Raw genomic sequence first — 25,281 nt, forward strand, 5'->3', positions numbered from 1 at the left:
TTTACCTTATACAGACCTTGGTGACTTTATCTTCCATGGGCTTGTCCAGATTGCTGTTGATTAATGCAAGCTTTCAGCATTCTAGGGCAAGGATTTCCAATTTCTCTACCTGCTGTGTGAAGAACCATTACTTCACTTGTTTGGCTCTCAGTCTTTTTTTTTTTGTCTTTGACACAGAGAAACCATGCATAGCTTAATTTTAGTTCATTTGTCCTGCATTTTAAATTTTTTCTCTTTTTTGAAGCTAGCCAAACTGCTGAAAGCAAGATGGCAGATAGAAAGAAAGAAAAAGTGTATCTTTCTCCAAGAGCATTTCTAGATGGATAATTACTCGACATACAGTGCATATTTAAGATTATTTCTTTGTCTCAGTGTGATCTGTTTCGAATTGTAGGAACCAGTATCTGGTTTCTCTGCAAAAGCAGCAGACTGCTATTCACTACCAGGTATTACTGGCTGGGGAGAGAGAGGGAGGCCAAGGAGGCAGGGAGCATACCCTAGGTATTAAAACCTGAGGTAATAAAGTATGAAATGTATTTACAGGGAAGGGACACAGGTAAGCGTTGGCAAGCCCTCCAGACTACCAGCTCAGATACAGAGGGACTTAGAGCTTGCTCTCTCAGAAGTAACTGGCTTTCTAGGTCTACTTCTGTACTGTGCTTCCCAGCGCATCAATCAGTAAATAAGCAGTGCCAGACTAGCCTGGCCTTCCCTGCTCATACACAGTGCTGTACTCTCCATAGTTAGCTACCTCAGGACCCAGTCTAAGACAAAATATGACCAACTGTGTCTAAGCAGGAGATTGTCAGAGTACCGTGGAAACTCTGCCTAATGCCCTGTGGGACTGCCAGCCCATAGTAGGATGGGGTTTACCAGCTTGGGTGCTGCCGACACAGCCAAGCACACCCAGCCTTCGAAGCTGTGTGGATGCGCTCACATAGCACACTGTCTTGACACAATAGGACCTCCTAGATCTTATATCTCCTCATCTGTGTATTATTAATGTGTAAACTCGGTAATCTGCAAGTTTAAGAGTAGACTGCACAAACATAAAGCTCTGTCATTATCCAAAAATTTGCTGACATCCAAGTCCTGTTCGATCTCTGTAGGTAATTGTAGGTAATTGTATAAAGGGACTGTGAAAATTGCCTTTCAAATTGTTTGGTTTTGGCATGCGAGAGAGATCAGTTTCCTAAATTTCTGGTCATTTTCCATCTTTCCTTTTTTTTTCTTTTTTTTTTTTTCCTCTAATAATATATACATAATTTGGTGAGTATTTTAAAAGCATATTCCTCAATATGACCCCAGAAGATTATGAAAGAATAGATCTCTAGTGAAATTAAGACTTGATGCATCATAACATACCAAATAGTAAATGGTGTCTTTTTCGTGACTTCTAAAAAAAAAGGAAGTAATTTTTGTTTGTCTTGAAACTGATCTCTTGATGCTATTAATGTTTCCTGTGCTTAACTAGATCCTGCATTAATTTATAATTAATTTAGACCAGGCTACTTTAGTTTGTGGTCATGACATTATTCCTCAAGCACTACTAGCAAACATAAGCAAGCACTAAACAATTTTATTCCTGGCCGACCAGAGGAACTGTCTGGTTGGATTACAATGTATGGCTTAATTCAGGACCTAAATCCAAAAATGAAATTAATTGAGGATGAAATGGTGGATATCCATCTGCAATTGTTCTTTAAAAGGATTTCCTAATATTGTTTTAAACTTAAAACTGATTTCACTTAAAAAAAAAACCAACACACCAGCAAATAATACAATCTGCAGGAGTCCTATTCTTACATGTGAACTGGCTTAAACAACTCACAGGGGTAATAAATAGAAGTAGGGGCTCAAGGGAAGTACCGTTTAAAGTATTCCAGTTTCAATTCCTATTTCTTGAATGCTTTCCAAAACTTGAGAATCACAGCCAACGTTGTTATATTTTGCTTCTGACAGGGCTTTCTTAATTCTTCCAAAGCCTCACGGAGCCATACATGACAGAAACAGTAAGGTCTTTGTGCACTGCATGCTGTGTCTGGAAATGCAGTGCATTATATGAAACGAGTTTTGTTTTCACACAGGACAGTTACAGTTGGTGCTGGAAAACTTTATAGTCCAAATTGCTGGAAATCATTATCTTTATAGAAAAGAGCCATTTAATTAACACTTTCAAAATATGTGCCCCTATACATGTGCTACCTGCTGGTCATTGTATCTTTTGAATGTCATGCTGAGAGGGTGAAGGAGGACAAATACACCAGGCAGTCTTGGCAAAGAAGCATTTATACTGTATAATATTTTCCAGAAGGACGCTCTAGTTTTAACATTGTCTTTTGTTTCTGGATTATAGATATAGATGAATGTGAAAGCAGCCCGTGTGTAAATGGTGCCTGCAGGAACAATCTTGGATCTTTCAGTTGTGAATGTTCATCTGGCAGCAAATTGGACTCTACAGGACTGATATGCATTGGTGGGTATTTCCTCCTGTTATTTTCCCTTTTTCTTGCCAACTTGAAAAGCATTGATCATATTGATTAAGCAAGAAATAATGTATTTGAGTAATTTCCCCACTATTAGGAGACAGTATGTCTCCATAGGTAAGACCAAACAAACACATACTTAATTTGATTGCTTCAACAGGAACAGGAACAAACTGAGAGAAACGTAATTTATGAGGATGTCAAAACTGAAAGTGGTGAAATGCAGTATTGTTTGGTGGGAGAGAGTGCAGATGTCATTGTTAATATAAATTACCTTGTCCTTTGGGAGAATGAGAATATGGGTAAAGCTATTAGTCTGATAGTAGAGAAACTGTACAGCAAAAATTCCCATTGAGTTCTTCAGCTACTTTTAAACCTGAGACAAGAAAGCAAGAAAAAGTGGAGGAACATCTACTCAAATAGTGATAGGAAATCACATGGCTTCTAGGGTTCAGGACATTGTTCATGAACTGCAAAGAATGATTTTCCTAGCTATAATGAAATGCTAATGGCTTTCATTATAGCACAATCAGATACTTAACCTTTTATGTAGGAATCTGGTACAGGTGAGTAAGACAGCTCTGAATTTGTCAGGATCACTGCACCTGAAGCAGACATAGTATTATCTTGATTGTATACACACACACACACAATATATATATTTACGTGTGTATTTAAAAATAAATAATGTTAGCATCCTTTGAGGATTCTGTTGCATTGAAAAAAAAGCAGAGCATTGCACAGATTGTATTGGAGTGAGCAGCAACAGTTGTCTGGAAGATGTCATTGGCATTATCTTTGGAAGCCATTCATTAATGATTTTTTTGCCTTGCCTGTCTAAGAAAACTCAAAGGATTAGAGACATCTGTACTTCTCAGGTGATCACAAGCTGCCATTGTTTCCTCTTATTTGTGTAACATAATTGAAGTCATTTTAGTATACATGGGTTAAAGTGAATTGGAATGTCACAAATAACTGAGTGATGCTAATTTTAAATGTGCCTTTTATTTTAAGATGGATTTGTCTGGTGTTCTTGGTTCAACGTTCTTGCCTTGCCAAGGTTTTCTTCAGATAGGAAATTAAATGCAAAGACTGAAGTTTCTATTTAAGGATGGAGTCTGTCTGTGCCTTAATATGTTTTTAAGTGAATATGTTTTTTAAGTGTTTTTACTTTTGTGCCTAAGCCTTCTCTTAGATTTCCCTCCAGCATCACTGGCCAGTGAAGTTTAGTATTGTTTTGTTCTTTTTTTTACCTTGTGTTAATTTCTTGATATGATCCTGCTAATCTATATTTTTTTGTACTGCATATTTTCAGTCTTGCGTTCTCACATCCAAAGATGCTGGAAGTTCAGTGAGAGCCTAATTCTAACAATGTTATGGGTTTTTTTTGCGAATGGTTTCCACTGGTATGTTTAAGAGTGTGCGTTCCCACTTGGCTCAAATATTAGTGATACGTAACATAAAATGTAAACAAAAAAGAAATGCCTGAACAGTCAGATAAGGAGTGAATAATAGAAGCCAGCTATGTACTGTGAGCCTAATTGTTAATTTTTCACATTGACCAAAATAGTCTCAGAAAAACGTTTTCTGTAGTAGAGGTGAGCATATGTTAGGACAGAAAGGTCAGAAGCACAGCTAATGCAAGGCATACTGATTTCTAGTGTTAGAGCCCAATTGTGTGTTTTTCTACCTTGGCAAAATTTCCATTGGAATTGGTAGTGATTAGAGAAGGCCAGACTGGATTATTGAAAAGTAAGTAAGGGGTTGGAAGTTTTAAGTAGTTTACCATGTGAAAAACTTTCAAATGCTGTTGTACGCTCTTCTACAGTAGAACAAGTTGTTTTTTCCCATTACCACTGCAGTGAAAGATTTGTATCTTGAAAGTATTTGCCCTAATTTTTTTAGTGGCTTGCTCCCTGTAAATCATTCCTGTAGCATCAGATAAGAAAAGCATGTGCCAAAACATCAATGTATGGCTAAAATAGTGATATCATTTGGGAATGTGTTGTGTTCTCCATAAGAATGATCAAAGGTACTGTCAGATTCTGGACCTCCTCTTTGTTTTTTCTTTAATTTCAAATTCGCTCTCATGTCAGAACCAGAATCAGTCCTACATTATGTGAGCTTTTCTTTCTTTTATAACTAAAGTTATTGAACTTAAAAACAGCACAAAATTTTTAAGTAAAATCACATTGCACCAATGTTAGGATAAGAAAGGATTAACATGATATTACTGTTAATTTCATTTTTACAATTTATTGCTCCAGTGTATTTGTTGCTACTTGGTCTTATTGCTGATTTTCACTGTCTTGTCAGATGAGATCATGTACAGCATGTGAGACTGATATTATATGGTAAGGCTATATGGCTGTTGCGTGTTCTTTACTCAGTTTGGGGACAGAAGGCTTCAGTCTGTCAATTCCTCAGGTTGCTAAGCTCAGTCTGCTCAGCCTCAAGGCTGAAGACCTAGGTTTGCATCCATATTACCTGTACAAATTCGGTATAGATGTGAGCCATTTGTCTCTTTCTGTGAACTTTCCTGGGCAGCAAAAAGGTGACATGCTCAAATTACATTCAGAATTCAAGTCACAGCATTTGCACTCAATATTTCAGCTGAAACCTCCAGCAAACGAGGGATGATAGTTCAGCAGCATCCAGCAAAAATGTTGACATATTTTGCATTTATTTTGCTTGCACACTGACAGTGTTTGCAAAGTTGAGTCTGCACTCTTAGAGGAAAAAAGTGGTTTTTTTTTAAATGCATCTAAAAGTGTTAAGTAAAAGTGTTTTGCATTGTTATTTTGGGAATTGCTTATACAATAGCAATGCTGCTATTTATGCTTTTTAAAGTATGAATTTAATACATGTTTTTTATGCATGTTTTGATTTGTGGAATTCATAAAGTGCGCAACAAGTAGGCTGCCATCTGCCTGTAGTATGCATATATTCTTCTTCAAGTCAGAATCAAAGAGATGCAAGCCACCAAAAGAATGCTTTGATGCTGGATAATAACTTTTTCACCGAAGCAAGAGTCACAGTGACTGCCAATTGTAGATTTCAACTGAACAAAAGAGATTATGTAAAATAAAGGAAATAAGAAGATAAGACAATCACACTTCAGTAAGATAATGTAGATGCAGCTGGTATGAGAAAAGTCACCTGCTAATATGTATAATTTAAATACTTTTTGAGATATTATTTTGATTTTTCCATCCTGTAAAGTTGGCTACTAAAAAGAAATAATATCGAGCTCAAGAAACTTCTAGTTGATAAAGTAATGGAAGCATTTACATTTTCATAAAATAGAGCAGAGACATCAACATGTGGGCGGCAAGCTGGATATGGCGTAAAAATACAGATAAACCCCCTGTATTTCCTCTCCCCAGGTTGGTCCCTCAATGTGGACATGTGGTGACTATCCCATGACTGGCTAAGAGCTGACCCAGCTAATGACTGTGCAGGTTTCATCTTTGATCTCATTATGTTAACCCAAGTCTTGACTGTTAGCAAAAGGCTGATCAATGTGTGGAAAAGATGCCTTTTCCACAGTTCTACACCACTTGTTAGTTTGTGCACTTTTTCAAGGGTGGTGTTCTGCCTCACAATTTTGAGGCCAATGTTAACTTAAGTAATACAACTGTTTTATACTGTTAATGAAGTACGTTGCCCAGTTTCTAGAGCTGATTCCAGTCACATTCTTGTGCCAGTTTTTTTCCTCTTTCTTTAGCCAAAGAAGGGTTGTGCTCTCTGTGGTCTGCATAAATTTATTGCTTGACAATTCTGTAGGAATGTTCAAGTTGTTTAAAAAAATAGTTGGAATGATTGTATCTTAAGCACATTGCTGCTAAAAATTAGGTATTAGTAATACTCATCAACAGCACCTAATAGATGGTCTGGCTTTTTGTACATATAACATATATAACTCTTAAAGCCAAGTCCTATTCCTCTTTCATTAGTCATCTCATTAAATTCATCTGGGCCACTTGCTTAGCTTTGTACTCTGAGTATGCACATATAATGAAAGTCTACCAGTGCACACTTCCCAATATGGTTTTGTTCTTTACAGATTGCTTTTTCTATCTGATCACAAAGGTTGTTGTCTTCTTCAAGGAATTTTATACCATTTGAGTGTAATATTGTAAAAGTACTGAGCAAAAGTGTTGTAAGTACAAATTCTAAATTATGTAACTGATTTAGGATCTAACCACCATTTTGAAAAACAGCTTGGACACCAAAAGTGTAGGTATAAAGACTTGAGGATTTAGGTATGTAAATGAGAATTTCAGAAGATTTCAGGCAGCAGAGACAACAGTTGTGGCTGAAAATCTCCCCTCTGCTCAGCGGCTGTCTAGCCTGGACAGCAGTTAGGAGGTCCTGCCTGATGTGGCTGGTCACTTACTGAAATGGGTTTGCCCTGAGCTGCTCTGGGTTCCCAGCCTGGTAACTCAATACATGATTCAGGAGCTGGATGTGCTGGGGCTGGGCTCTCTGGAGCCGAGGGTGGGGTATAACCTAACAGGCATGTTCAAAGCATAGCTAATGCACCAGCAAAAGTAAACCCCTAAAAGAATACAGCACACCCTTATCCCCCACATTTTTATCTCTATTTCCTTCCTGACAACCATGAAGGTTCACTGGTGGGAGAGAGGCAAGAGCATCTGGATTTCATAACCCAGTGATCTAGACAGTCATCTGGAAGGGTCTGAGGTTGTGATCTCTGCTTTTGTTGTGACTTATCTATTTTAAGCTGATCAGTGTCTTGATAAAAAAAAATGAATAAATCCACTGTAGTATCTGGAGGACCTCTGCTAGCTGTGGGACCTGAACTATAAAATGACTCAGTGTTCACTATTGCTCACTTTTAGTGATACTGCTATCCCTTTCCACCACATCTAAACTAAAATATGTACAAAATTACTTTAATGGAAGGTTTTCTTTTAAAAGAGAGCCTGTCCTCTCTTGTCTACTGGTGGCATGAACATGGCATGCTAGCTGTTTTTGCTGTGATGATTCCATATTGTTTTCTATTCTGCTGCAGATAGTCTGAAGGGGACTTGCTGGCTTAACATCCAAGACAGTCGCTGTGAAGTCAACATCAATGGTGCCACACTGAAATCTGAATGTTGTGCTACCTTAGGAGCAGCTTGGGGCAGCCCATGTGAGCGATGTGAATTAGGTATGCTCTCATATCCTCCATCTTTTGGGCTCAATAATCTTAAAGACCTTTTCCTTTCCTAGATCTTTTTTGTGATCTTTTGGGAAAAGAGAAAGGCCACTAGATAGATTCTCAGGATTTTCTGTGTAGAAAACAAACAGACAACACAAAAACCCTATGAAATGAAGTTGTCTTATTTAGCATTATTTGTAATCTCCACCATCAAAGATCATTCTAATAACTTAGGATGTTCTAATAGCATGTGGATAAATCTTTCAGTAATTACATGTGTTTCATCTCCACAGGGACTGTGCATTGGGCTAGGAAAGTAAAGACTACAGTGTTAAAGTGAAATATCTGGTAAAAGTCTTGTGGGTTTTTTTATGCTGTGGACTGTTAACACTTTTTCCAGCTGTTTTCAAATACCTGACTTATGTACAATTATTGATTGCAGAATAGTAATGCTGTTAGGTTATAGGGCTAGGTCCAGAAGTTGGAAGCAGGAATTCCAACTGTGTGCTTTATTTTGGAAAAAATACTGTGCCATGTTCTCCCCATACAAGTAATTCTCCCCATACGAGTAATTCTCCCCATTTGAATAATACTGCTTGCAGCTGAACTAGTGCAGGATGTTTTAGCATTTAATTTTTAATTGGCACAATCACTATGGGTACATGTATCCAATCTAACAAGCATGGTGCAAACAACATCCAACAGGGCTCTTAACTGTGCAGTGCAGCATCAAGCAAAGATAAAGATTTGGGCTCCAGCAAGCAGCATGGTCAGGTTAGACTGGTGGAACTGATCAGTCACTGATCAACCTAGACAGCTAATAAGCTCAGTCTGGGTATATTTGACCATTTAGTTTCCTATTCTCTAAACTTCAGCAAGCTTTCATGTAACTACATCATGCAACATTTTACATCCTAAAATAATGTGATTTGTCAGATACTTTATTAAGCTGCAGTGGAAAAAAAGCCTTTTGTGATAATTGGCATCACTAAAGCTTTAAATCTTCAGGCAAGTGTACAGGAAATTTACCTTTTAGCTACATCTGATTGCAGAGGTTGATATGAGTAGATTCATATCTACCTCTTTACCTGAGCATTCTTGTCTCTGTTATGGAAAGCACATGACAGAGTAATTGTCTAAGATTTAATTTGCTCAACTATTCGTTTTAAGCAACATAAATGATTCACTGCCTTTCTTGATTTATGCTAGAACACTCACCACCTTATACAGTCAAATTATTAGAGAATTCAGAAAATATATTTATTTTTAAATGACTTACTCCTATGTTTCTATCATTCTGATCAGTGATATATCTTTCTGGCTTGATTCCAGACACAGCTTGCTCAAGAGGATTTGCCAGAGTGAAGGGTGTTACCTGTGAAGGTGAAGTTTTTGCTTGTTGCTGAAGATGTCACTATTTTTTGTCTTTAAAAAATGAGATAAAAGGGGATTTATTACATTGGTTTTGTTAGGCATAATCATATTGAACATCTTCACAGGCAGTTACTGACTGTGGGGGAAGTGTTATGTTACATGTTTGTTGAAGAATATAAAAATGATATGCAGAATGGAAATGCTCTGTCAAAATACATTTAATCCCTTTAATTTTTCTTTCTCTAAAGCCATATCCATCAGTTTTCTAAGAGAAGTGAGTGTGGGATCTTAGTGCTCTATGATTGAAGATCTTGAAAGAGTCCCTTGAGACTGAGCCAAATGCTTGTTCAGAACAGTGTTCAGAGAATAATGCAGTATGGATGAAAGCCTCCTGCTTTCTTTTATGTAGCTTAAATTCTCAATAAAGCTGTAACTGTCTCCTTCACATAACTAAACTCTTTGTTTCCCAAACAGATGTAAATGAGTGTGATGTTTTCCCTGGGATTTGTCCCAACGGGCGGTGCATAAACAGCAGAGGCTCCTTTCACTGTGAGTGCCCTGAAGGACTGACACTGGATGGAACAGGGCGAGTCTGTTTAGGTAAGAGCACATTCAACTGTGCTAGCTTTCTAGGTGTGTCCAACAGCTGTCCAAAGTTATTCTCAAAGGAATGTGAAAGGATTTCTGAATTCCTCAGAAAGCAGTTTGTTAAGTGTATGTTTCAGTTTAGGCTTGCTGAAATGTCAAAAGCCTATGCCAGTTAATCCCTTGAGGGGGAATATGAATGTTTGTGGTAAAGACTTGTTTTGCACACAGTGCAGTTAATAGGTTTTGCTAGAGTGCTGCCCTTACTCTGACTCCTATTTGCAAACAGCATTGTCTGGTTTACTGAAAGGTAGTTGATAAGCAGTCAGCAGCTTGTGATGCACTGCGATGCACTGCGAATCTGTGAATGGTGCTCTTCTCCATGGCTATCCAGTCATTTTGTGAAACTCAGATACTACCTTGTAGCACTAATTTGATCTGTCTGGGAGTAATCAAAAGAGTGTAAATAAAAATAAGGCTTCATCTTTGTTGTACAGATTAATATCTTCTACTGCAAAACGTGATGTCCATGAAGACCTACATTTCTCTAGGAAAGACTTCAAACATAAAAAATACTGAACCCCTATTTAAGTTCCAGAAAACAGAAGTATTCTGTAGCAAGTCTATTTAGTATTGTTAGTCAGCATCTTCAGAAATCGGTGGGCAGAAATGAAGAAAGATAAAAGTCAGGATGTACTGGATATTTAGAGTAGGTTCAGGAATCCATATTATTTGTTCTTACCATTTCTAAAGGACTGTAAAAGTATGACTGCTGAAAGCACTGATTTCTTTTAAGAAAACAGCGCAGAGGAATAAAAAATAAGTTTTCAGCCCTTGCTTTATGTCAAAGATTCTCTTACTCTAACATTCAATTTTTTATTTCAACAGTGATCTCTTTCCTCAAGCAGACTGAAATTTAAGGGAATTCTTTTGCTTTAATTGTGCCTTACCAATAGCTGCTACAAATAGTTACCAAGTTGTGTTTTTTTTTTAATTCTAGAGATATTTTTAAAAATAAGCAGGCTTTTGAAATCAAACAGATGTGTATAATCAGTATAAATGTCTCAGAAAAAAAGAAACAATAAAAAAGCAAGTCTGCACAGTTGCATGTATCTGTTACATTTGTGTGTACATATGCAGTTTTGCATGTTAGGTTTTACTTGATACTCCACCTTCCCAACACCAAACTTACTGTTGCCAGTAACTGGCACCTGTGGCCATCAACCCTGTATTATTTCTCAACGAGAAATATGGTGAGAACAGGTGTGAATTTAATTGTGGTGGGTAGCTATAATGAAAAGTTGGAACAAAGAATCTGTTTTCAAGCAATACACAGGATTCCTTTACCCTCAAAGACACATTCCCTTTTCTTATTTTAATGACAAAATGACCTTTAATATTGTAACAGTAACATTACATGTATTTGCCTATGCAACACAAGCACTGCGCAATATATCATGTATTTCTGAAGCATGTTATATTTCCTACAGGATCCACTACAGTGTTTTTACGGCAAACAAATACTTATTAGTAGTATGTTTGCTGAATCTCTGGAAATTAAAATAAATATGATCATGGTATTCTTTTAACAGTTTCTGTTTCTTATATTTGCTTTTAAATTGTTTAATTTCAGATGTGCATAGGGTACAAAAAATTACATTATAAACCTGCATAAATTTGAAGGGCTTGTATGGAGAATACTTCAGCAGCTCATCTGTGTTATTTTTAGATCTTGCATCTTCTCCAAAGCTTTTTTGCTAAGCATTTAAGAGTTCCTTTAGGTTTTCTAAAGCCTAGCCTTCAGTCCAGTATATTATATGAAATATTAATGCTTATACTTATAAAGAAAATACAGCTGTCCTGCCTCATTCAAACAGGAGTACCAATTCTCACATAAACCAAAACACAACTATTCAGCAACTGTATTTCGATAAGGTAATTGTTCCCAGCCTGGGATACCCAGCTCCATCATCTCAGGAAACTTTATCTTAAAAAATACCATTTTGTTTTGTATCCTGCCAGTTACTCCAGATTGTTCTGCTGACAGGCAGGGTACTCAATAAAATGACCACACACTAGCTGTATAACATGTACAGTTTATTAAACAAGAACACTAAAGGGAATAATCACACTAAAGCAAACAAGCACACTAATATGAATCAGGTATATATATGTATATATATATGTAGTAAATAAGCACAGTAAAGTGAATCAGATAGAGATATATATAAATATGTATAGCACTGAGGAAATTAGCAATGCATTACATCATTACTGCACAGAGCGAACAATGATTAAGAACAAATACATCACCAGCTACAACCGAATCATCATCCAGGCCCACATTTCAAGCTGGGAAGCCCTGTTGCAGCCAGTGCCAGGAACCCCCAGTTATTTGGAAAAGTCCTACACGGTGCATCCACCCATATATGTGGCTTCTTAATCACTATTCTCTTTATGCAGTAATTACTTGATATATTGCTGATTTTCCTCTGTGCTATACATGTGTAGAAGCACTTATAAAACAAAGGATAAAATTACTATTTTTTGTTGTAAAATGAGCAGATATCCGCATGGAGCAATGCTATCTGAAATGGGATGAAGATGAGTGCCTTCAGTCCATGACTGGCAAGTTTCGTATGGATGCCTGCTGCTGTGCTGTGGGGGCTGCCTGGGGCTCTGGCTGCGAGGAGTGTCCTAAGCCTGGCACCAAGCAATATGAGGCTCTGTGCCCCAGAGGTCCTGGCTTTTCCAACAGGGGAGATATTCTAACTGGCAGGCCATTTTATAAAGGTAAGGGTTCATTCTTGGATTTAAGAATTAATTACAGGTACACCTGGGTGCATATTCTAAGAAAATGTCAGGATTTGTGTGTATGTTTATTATGTACTTGAGATGAGAGATGTTATAAAGATGGTTGCCTGAAAGAGCTGACCTTACCTGTGGAAAACTCTGTTTGCATGGTGATCAAGAGTATTACAGGAGCCTAAAAGGAAAAGGTGCAATGTTTGAATTTGGTAAGGAGTAAAGGGAAATTACTACAACAGGACTGAAGGGAGGGAGCTCTCAATGATGAGAATAGCAGAAAATGTGCACCTTGTTTTTTAGGTAGTGCTTTGCAGAGTGAGGCTCCATAAAGTCAGGGAGTTAACAGTTAAGCATAAAATATGATGAAAATTTGGCCAGGGTTCTTTGAAAGAGAGACTGAAGAAGGATGGGTACTTTCTATGGTTTGCATAATTAATACGTGATTAAAAGTGAAGTGTGTCTGTTGTATTAACATTATGTGGGCAGTAACAAGGAGCTGCAGTGATAAAGTAATAAATAGAAGCCTCTTGTCCAAATTTTACTAGATTCACTTCCTGTACCACAAAAAAAAAAAAAAACTGAAGAGGCTGGAAAATGTTAAGTAAGCAGATCTGAGGTATTTTAGGTGACTCAGATATGAGAATAAGACCATAATTTCTGTGTGCAGATGCTGAGGTGATCCAGAATTATTTTATTATTCTATCTGTTTTTAAAAGCATGTATTCTGAAGCATTTGCATTGAAATATGTTGAGTCAATTGAGAAAACTTTAAACAGATTAGACCTCTCTTTCATCGTAAGTAAGCTCTGATTTTCAAATATTATTGTTTTCAGGCAAAGCTCACAACATTAAGTGGTGCTTTACTCAACAAAAAAGGAATATAATAATTCTATATCACAAATAAAAATATATAATCATAAAAAAAACTTTTCTAAAAATATTTAATTTGAAACAATAAATTCTTAATTATTTAATAATAGTAAATTCTTGTCCACTCGAAGATTTTTGCAAGGATTTGCTTCTTGTTTCTGCTTTTGTATTTGGACCACATTTTTCTGCCATTCACATGCAAGATATGGAAGTTTGTTTCATCAGAGATGGTTCTTGGGTAAAGACATTCATCCAGCAAATTACATCGCAGTGTGAAAGAAAAGCTCATTAAAGTTTTTAAATGCTGTTGGGGGAGTGCATATGAGGGAGGCTGACACAGGAAAAATCTTTATTTGTCCTGGGCAAGATCCTTTAGCATCCTGTGTTATCCAATGCTCCAGCAAAATGGACTTAGAAGAGAAAAAACATTTCATTTGATATTCTACAAAGGTTACCCTTTTTTAAACTGAGCTCCAGATACCACTGTGGCAATCTCAATTTTAAAAATATTGCAATCGACCAGGTAATAGTTGCAACTTTTACAAGCTGGTTGAGGAACACCATGCATTAGAAAGCAAAACAGAGCACAATACCCACACTGGCATCATAGAATTATGGAATCATAGAATGGTTTGGGTTGGAAGGGACCTTAAAGATCATCCTAAATGTCCAACTTCCTCCACAAGCTGGGACACCTTCCACTACACCAGATTGTTTAGAGCCCCATCCAGCCTGGCCTTGAACACTGCCAGGGATGGTGCATCCATGTGCATCCATGTTCAGCAACCTGTTCCAGTATCTCCTCACACTCAAAGAATTTCTTCCTAATATCTAAACTAAATGTACCCTCTATGAGCTTAAAGCCATTCTCTCTTGTCCTGTCACTTCATGCTTTTGTAAATAGTACCTCTCCAGATTTTCTTGTAGCCCCCTTTTAGGTACTGGAAGGCTGCATCATGGTCAAGAGTCTCAGCTCAGGAAATTTCACTAAATTTGGTTGATTGCTGATGCATACAAATTGGTTTGGTTATTGGGAAGCAAAGAAAGCATAAACAATTCAACAGGTAGGGGAACATCTTTTCTCCCCTCCCCCAGGCTTGGCTTCAGCCTAGCACCTCTCCTCCACCCTTCCTGGTGTCTGCCTCTTCCTGTCCCATGGATGAGGCTGTTAGCAGCACAGAGCCTTGGAGACACCGTGACAGTGTCCCTTTGTCACCCATTGTTTCTTAGTCTTTTCTTTTACTGCTTTTTCCTTCTTATTTATTTCCTGTGCCCTGGCATGGGCTCCTCCATGAGACAGAGTCCCTCAGGGGTGTTCCTGCTATAGCTTGGGTTGCCTGCAGCCCGTGCTCCTTCAGGGTGTCCTAGCCCCAGTGTGGATCACTTGTGTACTCATGTACATGGATCATCCATAGGTCATAGTCATTCAGGGATCTCCCTACCATAGTAGGGGTTGCATGTGCGTCATAATCCCTCAGAAGTGTCTCTGCCCCAGAATGCACCCTCCATGCACCACTGTCCCTCAGGGTGTTCCTGGCTCTGCTTGGGTCATCTACAAGCCACAGTCCCTCAGGCATATCTCTGCTGTGACGTGGGTCATCCACAGCCCTCAGGGATGTCCCTGCTCTGTTGTGGAAATTCCAGAGGCTGCAGTCCCTCACAGGTGTCTGTGCCCTGAAACAGGTCTTTCAGGGCTAGCAGTCTCTCAGGGGTTTCTCCTCAGAAATTAAGTTCTGCCTTCCAAGAGTGCATCTACATTCCTGTTTCCAACAGTGCCCTCTCCTGCTTACCTTATTGCCACATTTTTCCATTCTGTGTAGGTAGAAGCCATCCCTCCAGACTGCTGCAACCCAAACCCTGCCTTTAATGCCCAATACAACTGGTGAAGAAGGAACAGGAAATTTCCATTAAATATATATACATTAATGCTTAAGGATGATCTTTTCTTTTGTTTTTATTTCATAGATATCAATGAATGTAAAATGTTTCCTGGTATGTGCATGAATGGTAAATGCAGAAACACAATTGGAAGTTTCAAATGTAGATGTAACAGTGGGTTTACTGTAGATATGGAGGAAAGAAACTGTACAGGTAAGTCTTCATTTTCCACAGTTTTTCCTAGAATCAAAGAATAGCCCAGGTTGAAAGGAGTCTCACAAGATCATCTGCTCCAAGCTTTTATGGGAAAGAGAACCTAGATGAGATTATCTAACATCCTGTCCATCTTGGGAACATCCAGTGATGGGGAACTCTGCCATGTCCCATCGGCATTTTAAAGGAACTTGAACTTGTTGAATGGCTTGGTGATCTGTAAACTTAATGTCATTCATTAACTTCAGTTTTTAAGAGCTTAATCTTTGGATGGAATGGCCAGCTGTCTTAAGTTTCCCTTTTAGAAAGTGATTCTTTTATAAATAGAACATTCTTTTTGTACATGTACATTAGGAATTTTTTTAAAAGTTGTTAAAAGATACTTAGGTCATGTTCATACAACTTGAAAAATCAGTAAGTATCAATAGTGAAGCCAAGTTCAATGTTTTAACATACAGATAAACTTAATTTATGTTCCTTCCTTTATGGACATTTTATTGCCAAATAAATTTTGAAACTCCACTACAAATTAATTTTCATTTAGATTTCATAGCCAAGCACACGCAGAGGCACCTCTGTAATACTGAAATCCATTCAATGTTAAATCGATATTTGTATTTAATATAAAAGTTTGATATTTTGTTTTTTACTGCCTGGAAAAACTAAAACAGAAGATAAGCGTGATAGTTTTCTGATCATGAGAACCCAGATGCCTGCATTGTGGGTGGCTCTGTGCTGAAAATGAATTAAGTTTTGTTGTACCACACCGGCGTCCATAAAATAATATGAAGTGTGGGTGGTAAGGCATGTTAGCTGAGGTTGGTCTGGATGTTAATGTTGCCCTAACTGGTGATTTCCTTGGTTTTATAGTGATTGTATTGATGAGTAATGCATTTAACAAATTTTTATTTCTAAACTAGCAAGAATAGGTCAGAAAACTGCTCCCTACAAAAGCTTTTTTTTGGTTCTGTTTTCCAATGAATATTTGTTCCGATTAAAATGTGCTACTGAGCAGCTGTAGAGAGCTTGTTTTTATTAAATGGAAGACTTTAACATTTATTTATTTTTTAAATTATTTTTTAAATTAGCAACAATATGTTTTATAAAGCTTGCAGATACACTGTAACATCCCAGGCCCAGCACATCCAACGCCTCCACACATCTGTGTTTGAGGACTGAGCTATCCTGTCCCGGCAGAAACCTGGCTGTGGGGAGTGACATAGAGGCAAAGGAGGCTATTGCATGTGGTGAAAAAAGAACTGTTTTATATCTTGAATAGATTCTTTAGTTAGTCTTATACTTGCCTATTTTTCTTCAGCCATTTACACAAATGAGTCTGCTGCCCAGCTTACCAGCGTATTGCAAACATATTGATGCTCCTTTCTGATTCCTTGCTCCCTGGCCTTCTTGGATGACAGAACCAATCCTATGCTTTATCTTGGACTAATGTCTTCATTGTTTCAAGTATTCTGTTATTCCCTGTACAGACTTTATGGTTTCTTAATATGTGAAAATTTATGACATAGCAGTTAATGAAGCTGAAGGTAGAGAGTATGCTGGAGAACACGAAACAAAGGCATTGAACCCTAGTTCACCCCAAACAGTGAGTGGGCAGTAGACTAAGGAAGGCAGAAGTCTTATAAATATAGGAGGAGGTAGTAAATAGCAGGGTCTGCAGTTTTTCTTTCTAGTCGTCTCCTTCAGCACTGGCCTGTCCCACTGGATCATATCCATATTACAAATTACTGCTTAGCTTCGTGCCTCATTAGCAGTGTGTATTACAAAAAGCTCTTCCTTCTCTTCTTTTTACCTTCTGCAAACCTGCTAGTTTTCCGTAGTAAGTTTCATTCAACGTTAATTAGTAAGATAACCACTGAACCATAAATCTGGCTTTCAAAGGTACTACTTTAATTCTTAATAGAAAGGGCATATGTAAGCTTACAATGCTATTACTGGATGAATGTCTTCATAATAAGCCTTTTGATATCAGTGGCACTATAGCCATGAAGTCAGTTGGTACCTCTGTATTTATAACAACTCAGAATTTATTACAGTTAGTAATTTCCATAGAAATCTAACCTTAAATTACACGTAATGGAAGCCTTAGTTTAATCTATAGTTGAGAGCTTTGAAGGCACTGCTCTATGAATCTTTCACAAACTTGTAATTTATATTCATATCTCATATTCACATAATCAAATATTCTTTTAAATATTAAACATATTTAATTTTTGGCAGTTGATATACATACTACATATGATTTTTGTAGGGTTAATTTATAATGGCCAAGTGTTCACTTCTGTGAAAAAGCAGAATAACCTTAAACTTTGTTTGATTTTTCTATCTCTCCATTACTATAAAACAGACATTGATGAATGCCGGATCTCCCCTGACTTATGTGGAAGTGGTACTTGTGTCAACACTCCTGGAAGCTTTGAGTGTGAGTGCTTTGATGGTTATGAAAGTGGATTTATGATGATGAAGAACTGTATGGGTAAGTGTTGCCAGGATGACCTGGAGTCTGTCCATTTACCATGCAAAACCTGACTGTAGTCTATACAATATGAGCTCTGCTCCACTGAACACTTTATACATATAATTATTGTGACTTCTTGAATAAATGAGGCAGATATTGCTGCAGATACAAGCTATGCATATAGCTTTGCTTGTTCTTTCTGCCTATTACTTTTACATGTCTCTTTGCAGATATTTTAGAATGGCAGCAACTATTCATTCATGTGTTTTAAAAATGGCCAATGCGATATCCAAACATTTGGTAAAGTTAGGAATAGAAGGCTGGAGTTTCAAAAGTAGTGTGATTCACTTTTCCTTCGTTCTTCCAGTACTTGAGAAATTTTGGGAGCGTTTTCTGAAAAATCACCTCTCTAATCTGTCTAAAGTTGTAAGAATAGATATGGAGAAACCAAAAAATACTAGTCACCTTAAAAATAATTGAGTTAGTATTGTGGAGTACTTTGTGAAATACATCATGAAACATATAATGAAAGTGAAAACTCTTGAGATTTTCACCTAGAAGAGGCTGAATGGGTCCTCCTCCTTGCCCTTCTTGAAGACTGATTTGACATTTCCTCTTCTCCCACCCTAAAGATCCTTGTGTTATTTCCATGACTTTTCAGAGATGGTCAAGAATGGCTTAAAAATGACATTGGCCAGCTTCCTTTCAGTACTCATAGGTCTTGATGTCTTTTGTCAGCAGTTCCCTTCCCTCATTTCCCCTCATCTTTCTGCTGCAGCTATTAGACCCTTAACATCCCTTACTAGGGTGAAGTCCTGGTGACTGGCTTTCCTAACCCAATCCCTGAATACGCAGACAGTGTCTTTGTATTTCTCTTACATCACCTGTTCGTGCTTTTAGCTGTCTTATGTTTCCTTTTTTTGTGTGTTTTAAGTTCTGTAAGGAGCTTTTGTCCTCATTAACTGAACCCAAATATGTGGTCCTATGACCACAGGCCTCCTGTCACCTGTACTTAATATCCTGCAAACTGTGATGATTTTAAACTCTAAAAGTCAGCAATCTTTGCCTGATTCAGAGATGAGTATAACAAAGAATCTAAACCATGGAAGCTGAATAGCCTTCATGAGTACAATGCAGAGAATCAGTACTGTATGGTGACCATATATGATCTATAAGGCAGAGGCAGGGAAGCAAGATGTATAAATAAACAGAGTGAGGAGATAAGACAAGAAATCACTTCTTGAGGGCCTTTTGCAGGAACTAAGAAAGGGAAAGGGTAATGTTCAACAGAAACATTTTGGAGCTGCAAGGACTATCCAAGCAGGATAATAGCAAAAGAGATGTTGAATTCTGTCATCAGGCAGATTCTCCCTCCATGAATAACCGCAAAACCCAATGATATATTGGCCAAATTATCAGGCTAATGAAAGATAACACTAGTCTCCCTGTTGAATAAAAGTCTATTGTTTCAAGCGTAGGTAGTCATAATGCTTCCTGGAAGTCCAAAAATGTATGTGCTTCTTGCAATTTGAATTTTTAAACCTTTGGTCATATTTCTTTTCATCCACATCTACAGCATTAGCTGTTTTTTTGAGGTTTGTGAGTCAAATAGTCAGTTTGCCATTTTAAGGTGTAACAAGCATATTACAAACCACACAAGAACATATTCAGGAGTTACCAAACTGAATAGCCATTCAGTTTAAAGTTTACACATACATCCTCATTAACAGCATCCACAGACAGCAATTTTAATGCATACATAGATGAGTTTCTCGTTGCATTAAGAAGCACTTTTTTCAAAATTTCATCACATTCATACATTATTCTAAATGGCAACTATTCAAGCAATTGCTGTCTTTTCTTGTGCCCTGTGTCTCTTAGGATACTTAATTTTGAATTATGGATTTCTGATCTGATTGAGGGGGAAAATGCCCATTTTTAGAGTTAGTAAGTATAGTTTTTTGTTTGGTTTGTCAAACACTATAGGAGGAGTGGCACTGCTTTAATGAAGGAAACCTTTTATGTCTGAGCTCCAGGTTTTGTCACATAGAGGCACTGAGAATTGCTTTTCTCTTTGTTACTCCTTAGAAATGATTTCTTATTTGTTTATCATGGTTTCTTCACAGATATTGATGAATGTGAACGCAACCCTCTGCTGTGTAGAGGTGGCACATGTGTGAATACCGAAGGGAGTTTTCGTTGTGACTGTCCTTCGGGACATGAGCTGTCACCAGGACGTGAAGAATGCATAGGTGCCAGCTATGTACCAACTCTGAGTGGTAGTCTGCAGCTTTCTGACAAGACTGGTCATTTGTGCTATGAAAACTTCTTGTCTATGGCAAGGATGGGGTTTCAGGAATGCTTTATACAAATTCATGCTCCTCCGTTATATGAGTAACTTTATATGAGTATTTTACAGATCCTGTAATATCTATAGTGCCCTTAACACTGTTGACTTCAAAGAGGAATATTTTACAAGGCCTATTAGAAATTACTTAGCAACTCAAAGGACTGTACCACACATGGTGGCAACTTTTAAGTAAAATACTTGCAAGCACAACATAAACGTTCCTACAGTCATAAAAAAAGTGTTGTGCCTTATTGCACAATGTGCTCTCCTTTTTGCACACAATTCACCAAAATGGTGAAAAAATGCAAAAAATATAATGCCTATTGTCTCCTTCGTTTCTGTGTTTGATGCGTAGTTCCTTCAAGAGCTGGTTTAAACCAGCAGACTGTGCAGTTAATGCTCACAGACCAGAAACAAAGAAGATAAACCTTTGGACACTGGCTTAAACATACTGTTCAGAGCTGCCATCCTGGTTTCAGGTGGGATGGAATTAATATTTTCTTAGTAGCTGGTACAGTCCTGTGTTTTGTCTTTAGTCTGAGGACAGTGTTGATAACACAAGAACATGGAACTATTGGAACAAGTCCAGAGGAGGGCCACAAGGATGGTCAGGGGACTGGAGCACCTCCCATATGAAGACAAGCTGAGAAAGTTGGGGCTGTTCAGGCTGGAGAAGAGAAGGCTGCGTGGAGACCTCATAGCAGCCTTCCAGTATCTGAAGGGGGCCTATAGGGATGCTGGACCGGGACTCTTCATTAGGGACTGTAGTGACAGGACAAGTGGTAACGGGTTAAAACTGAAACAGGGGAAGTTTTGATTGGATATAAGGAAGAAGTTCTTTCCTGTTAGGGTGGTGAGGCACTGGAATGGGTTGCCCAAAGAACTTGTGAATGTTCCATTCCTGGCAGCATTCAAGGCCAGGTTGGACAGAGCCTTGGGTGACGTGGTTTAGTGTGAGGTGTCCCTGCCCATGGCAGGGGTGTTGGAACTTGATCTTAAGGTCCTTTCCAACCCTAACTATGCTATGATTCTGTGTTTTAGTTGTTGCTAAGTAGTGCTTACTCTAAATCAAGGACTTTTCAGTCTCTCACGCTTTTCCAGTGAGGAGGGGCACAAAAAGCTGGGAGGGAGCAGAGACAGAACACCTGACCCAATGGGATATTCCATACCACAGCATGTCATGCTCAGTATAGAAACTGAGGGGAAGTTGGCTGGAAGTCACTGATCACTGCTCAGGGATGGGCTAGGCATCCACTTGAACTGGAGCACACTAAGAAAGAAACTGAAAAAGCCTCAAAGCCATCAGTTTAAAATATTACCTCTCGCCCTCATTCTTTAGCATTTGAGCAGTTATTCTGCATTCTGAGTAACAGGTAATTGATTTGAATAATTGTTTTCCAGATGTAAATGAGTGCTCGTTAAGTGACAATCTGTGCAGAAATGGCAAATGTGTGAACATGGTTGGAACATACCAGTGTTCCTGTAACTCTGGGTACCAGGCTACTCCTGACAGACAAGGCTGCATAGGCAAGTGTTGTACAGTTTCACCTATGTATTTCTGCTTCAGTGTATATTGTTTCATCTGGTCTTTCTTTTTATTTAATTTGATGCCTGCCTTTGAAACTGAGCAAGACCATCTTCTCTTCTTCTATTAGGCATATCATGAACCTTTACTTTAGAAATATAAAGAAGGACTAAAAGTATGGCTGCTGTATTGAGCACTGCTGGGTACTTTGGAAAAAATATATTCTTGGTACTACTCCATTAAAATCAGAGGCTTGAGCTAACGATCAGAAAATATTGTGTGATTTCTTGATCAAGCAAGAACAGCCCCGTGCATTCACATTTTCTTGCTATTATATATTAAATGTTTCATTATAGTAATACTGAATTATGTAGTTGTCATCACACTGGTAAGGAGAACAGAGGTATAGAGATTTTTTTATTTATTGGTTTTTGGTTTAGGGTTCGGTTTGTTGGTTTGTTTTGGGTTTTTTTTATCCCCAAAATATAAATTTTGCTACATTTCAAGCTTTAATGAAACCTAAATTTCTCAGGGATTTTCTTTTTTTTCTCTCCACATATTTGGGTTTACACTGTTTTGCAAAACACAGAAGCAACAATGAACAAAAGTAACTACTAAAAGTAGCCACTTGCTCGTGCAAGACGAAAATGCAGTTGAAAGAGAGAAAGTTGAACAGAATTTAAATCAGAGACAGTAGAGTGAAAATAAAAATTCTGAATCATATCACTAATAAACTGTTTCATTTCCTAAGTACAATGGCAAGAGAAGATTAATTTTCCGTATAAAAGTAAACTTACTACTACTAATGTTGCTTCCACAGATATTGATGAATGCATCATAATGAATGGAGGCTGTGACACCCACTGCACTAACTCAGAAGGCAGCTATGAATGTAGCTGCAATGATGGCTATGCTCTCATGCCAGATGTCAGGACATGTGCAGGTAGGTTTTAATATCTTAAAACTTCCAGCATGGTATCTTTACGCTGGTATTCTTTTGGCCAATCTGTACCAGAGTGACAGAATTATTATCTGCATTTTTTTTTCTTAGATATTGATGAATGTGAAAACAATCCAGATATCTGTGATGGTGGGCAATGTACTAATATTCCGGGGGAATATCACTGTCTCTGTTATGATGGATTTATGGCTTCTGTGGACATGAAAACTTGTATTGGTAAGTAGCTGTATGCAGCAAATTTAATGCAAGACTAAATATTCTGCAGTTAATGTTTTAGGATGTTCTGCTGAATACTTGAAAGTAGGTATTGAACCTGTGTATATTATAAAAAGAAAATCTATACATCTTTCTCACCCATCACTGTAGACGTCAGAAAGGCTAGAAAAAAAAATTGAGAAGTCCATAGACAAATCAAATCACATAGTTTCAGAAATAGGAGAGATTTAATTGTAATTATGTGGTTCCTCCAAAACACCTCTATTGAGAGATGGAGTGCCCCAGCATTTTCTTCTGTCCCTTGTAAATGTTACTCTTTGTAAACTTTATTCCTTATAAACTTTATTCCTTCAACTACAGAATGATATCATAAGTAATTATAAAGGAAATTAAAAGAATCTTGTCAAATTAGCCTAAACTTTTTAATTTATCATGTTCATATGAAGTTCTTACCTTTTCCATTTAATATAAATTTTCACATTTCAAATTTTAAGGTGGTTTTGACTATAGTAATAACATTTTTTTATATTTTGTGAGCATCTGTCAAACAAACCTTCACTTTTCATGTGTGTACAATCGCACAGACACACACGCTGAAGAGAAACAAGTTATATGTAATGCTGAGAAAAGCTGTCCAGATCTGGTTTTGTCTTTTTTATTCTACGCTTCAGTTGGGCTGAAGATTTTCTTTTAACGTTCACTTTTATGTTATTCCACATTCTTGTTCTCAGTTTTGTGCACGTATTTCATGTTTATTCTACCAACTTAAAAGTTAAGAACCGACCTCTTGAATAATTTTTTTCATATTAGCTATAGCGTGTGGCTGTAAAATCAAAATCCTTTTTTAAAATTTTATACACAACTGTTCTTCTGTAAAGAAACAGTACCTGATGTTAAGGTTAAAAGCCTACAGTGAGAAATTGTGAATTTCTGCCATTTATGTAGTTACTTTCTTTGCTAATGGCATCATCCAATTTGTCAAAAAGCCTCTGGGTTAACTAAATTTTTTTACGGGACCTAACATTACTTCCAACAAAGAACTTGGATTTGTTTTTTTTTTCCCCAGCAGAAATATTTTCTATATCTTGTATTTATTTTACAGTATGTGGAATTAGGTCATCTTGGCATTAGTGTAAAATTGGAGCTATTTGAATAAAGTCAAAAAGTTGACTTAAATGTAACTCCTAACAAGACTATGTTTTAGTACAAGTTTTAACCAGATCTTTAATTATAAACTATTTAGGTCCCAAATGAGGTGGATTCTGGAATAATGTTAAAGCCTTATATTATAGTTGAAAGCCTACATTGGGTATTTAGCGTGCAGTAGAAGACTCTATATCACAGTTCAGATACAAACTGTATTGTTGTTTAGGAGAGGTTTATTTCCTAATAGAGAGTTTTCATTACCTGTGTAATGCTCAGTGCAACTGGGAAGAACAGGGGGACATCAGCAGCTAACTTTTCTCCCTCTTGAAACTTCAGAGTGTGTCAAGGCAGCAAGTGCTGAGCAGCCAGACTGTAGAGCTGATGAGGAAAGAAGTCTGGCACAAGAGCACTTCTACAGTCATGGTGCTCTGTTTTTTTCTTGTGCTATTTTATTTTATATGGTTGTGGAAAAACATTTCTGGTTGTGGCTTACTACTTTTTCTTTCTATATAAATTCTTATTTGAAAGACAAATATAGCTATATTATGATCAAAACCATTTTTTAAAATTCTTTAAAGTGATTTTTATAAGAAGTAACTAGCTTCACAGACTAATAATTAGCATTCTAAATAAATTAGGAAACACTGTTATATTTGGACTACTCATTCATCCTTACTTGCTTTTAGGAAATTAAAAGAATACAGAATGGAACAGCTGAAGTTATGATAAATATTAATAAATGCCACATGTTGTAGGGTTGGACCGTGCTTCTAATATTTATACCTCATTTGAAGTATTCCAAAAGAGAAAATATGCTGTTAATCGACAGTAATATTCAACTAATAATAAATTTATGTGCACTCACAGATGTGAATGAATGTGATTTGAATTCCGACATCTGTATATTTGGGGAGTGTGAAAACACTAAAGGTTCCTTCATTTGTCACTGTCAGCTAGGATATTCAGTCAAGAAAGGAACCACTGGATGCACAGGTAAAGTAAATTTCCATCACATCTGTCATACTTTCTTTGGCTTTCAGGAAAAATATATGCTAAAATCGTAGCACACAAGTAAGAGATTGGTGTCTCTACATAATGGTAAATATAAGACTAAGTGTTTTACATTCTTCAGTGTGTATCCAGAGTTTGAAAAGACACATACCTTGACCAATATCTATGTGATGTGACAGCCCCCTTACATAATGGTAATTCAAAGGCAAAGGTTT

The 25,281-nt window shown here is 37.3% G+C and overlaps 1 protein-coding gene across 1 annotated transcript in view; it reads left to right on the forward strand.

Moving 5' to 3' along the window:
* Positions 1–25,281, forward strand: part of FBN2 (fibrillin 2) — a 156,549-nt gene that overhangs the window by 80,656 nt on the left and 50,612 nt on the right. Inside the window, exons 20-31 of the mRNA XM_061475626.1 lie at positions 2,357–2,476; positions 7,525–7,662; positions 8,986–9,036; positions 9,502–9,627; positions 12,178–12,405; positions 15,256–15,381; positions 17,747–17,875; positions 19,984–20,109; positions 21,609–21,734; positions 22,553–22,675; positions 22,784–22,909; positions 24,923–25,048. Coding sequence (XP_061331610.1) covers positions 2,357–2,476; positions 7,525–7,662; positions 8,986–9,036; positions 9,502–9,627; positions 12,178–12,405; positions 15,256–15,381; positions 17,747–17,875; positions 19,984–20,109; positions 21,609–21,734; positions 22,553–22,675; positions 22,784–22,909; positions 24,923–25,048 — 1,545 coding nt within the window. The remainder of the gene's footprint in view (positions 1–2,356; positions 2,477–7,524; positions 7,663–8,985; positions 9,037–9,501; positions 9,628–12,177; positions 12,406–15,255; positions 15,382–17,746; positions 17,876–19,983; positions 20,110–21,608; positions 21,735–22,552; positions 22,676–22,783; positions 22,910–24,922; positions 25,049–25,281) is intronic.

This window comes from Pezoporus flaviventris, unplaced genomic scaffold, assembly GCF_033815535.1.
Source record: "Pezoporus flaviventris isolate CSIRO_AGI_PZ_B2104156 unplaced genomic scaffold, CSIRO_AGI_Pfla_v1 ptg000086l, whole genome shotgun sequence".
NCBI lineage: Eukaryota > Metazoa > Chordata > Aves > Psittaciformes > Psittacidae > Pezoporus > Pezoporus flaviventris.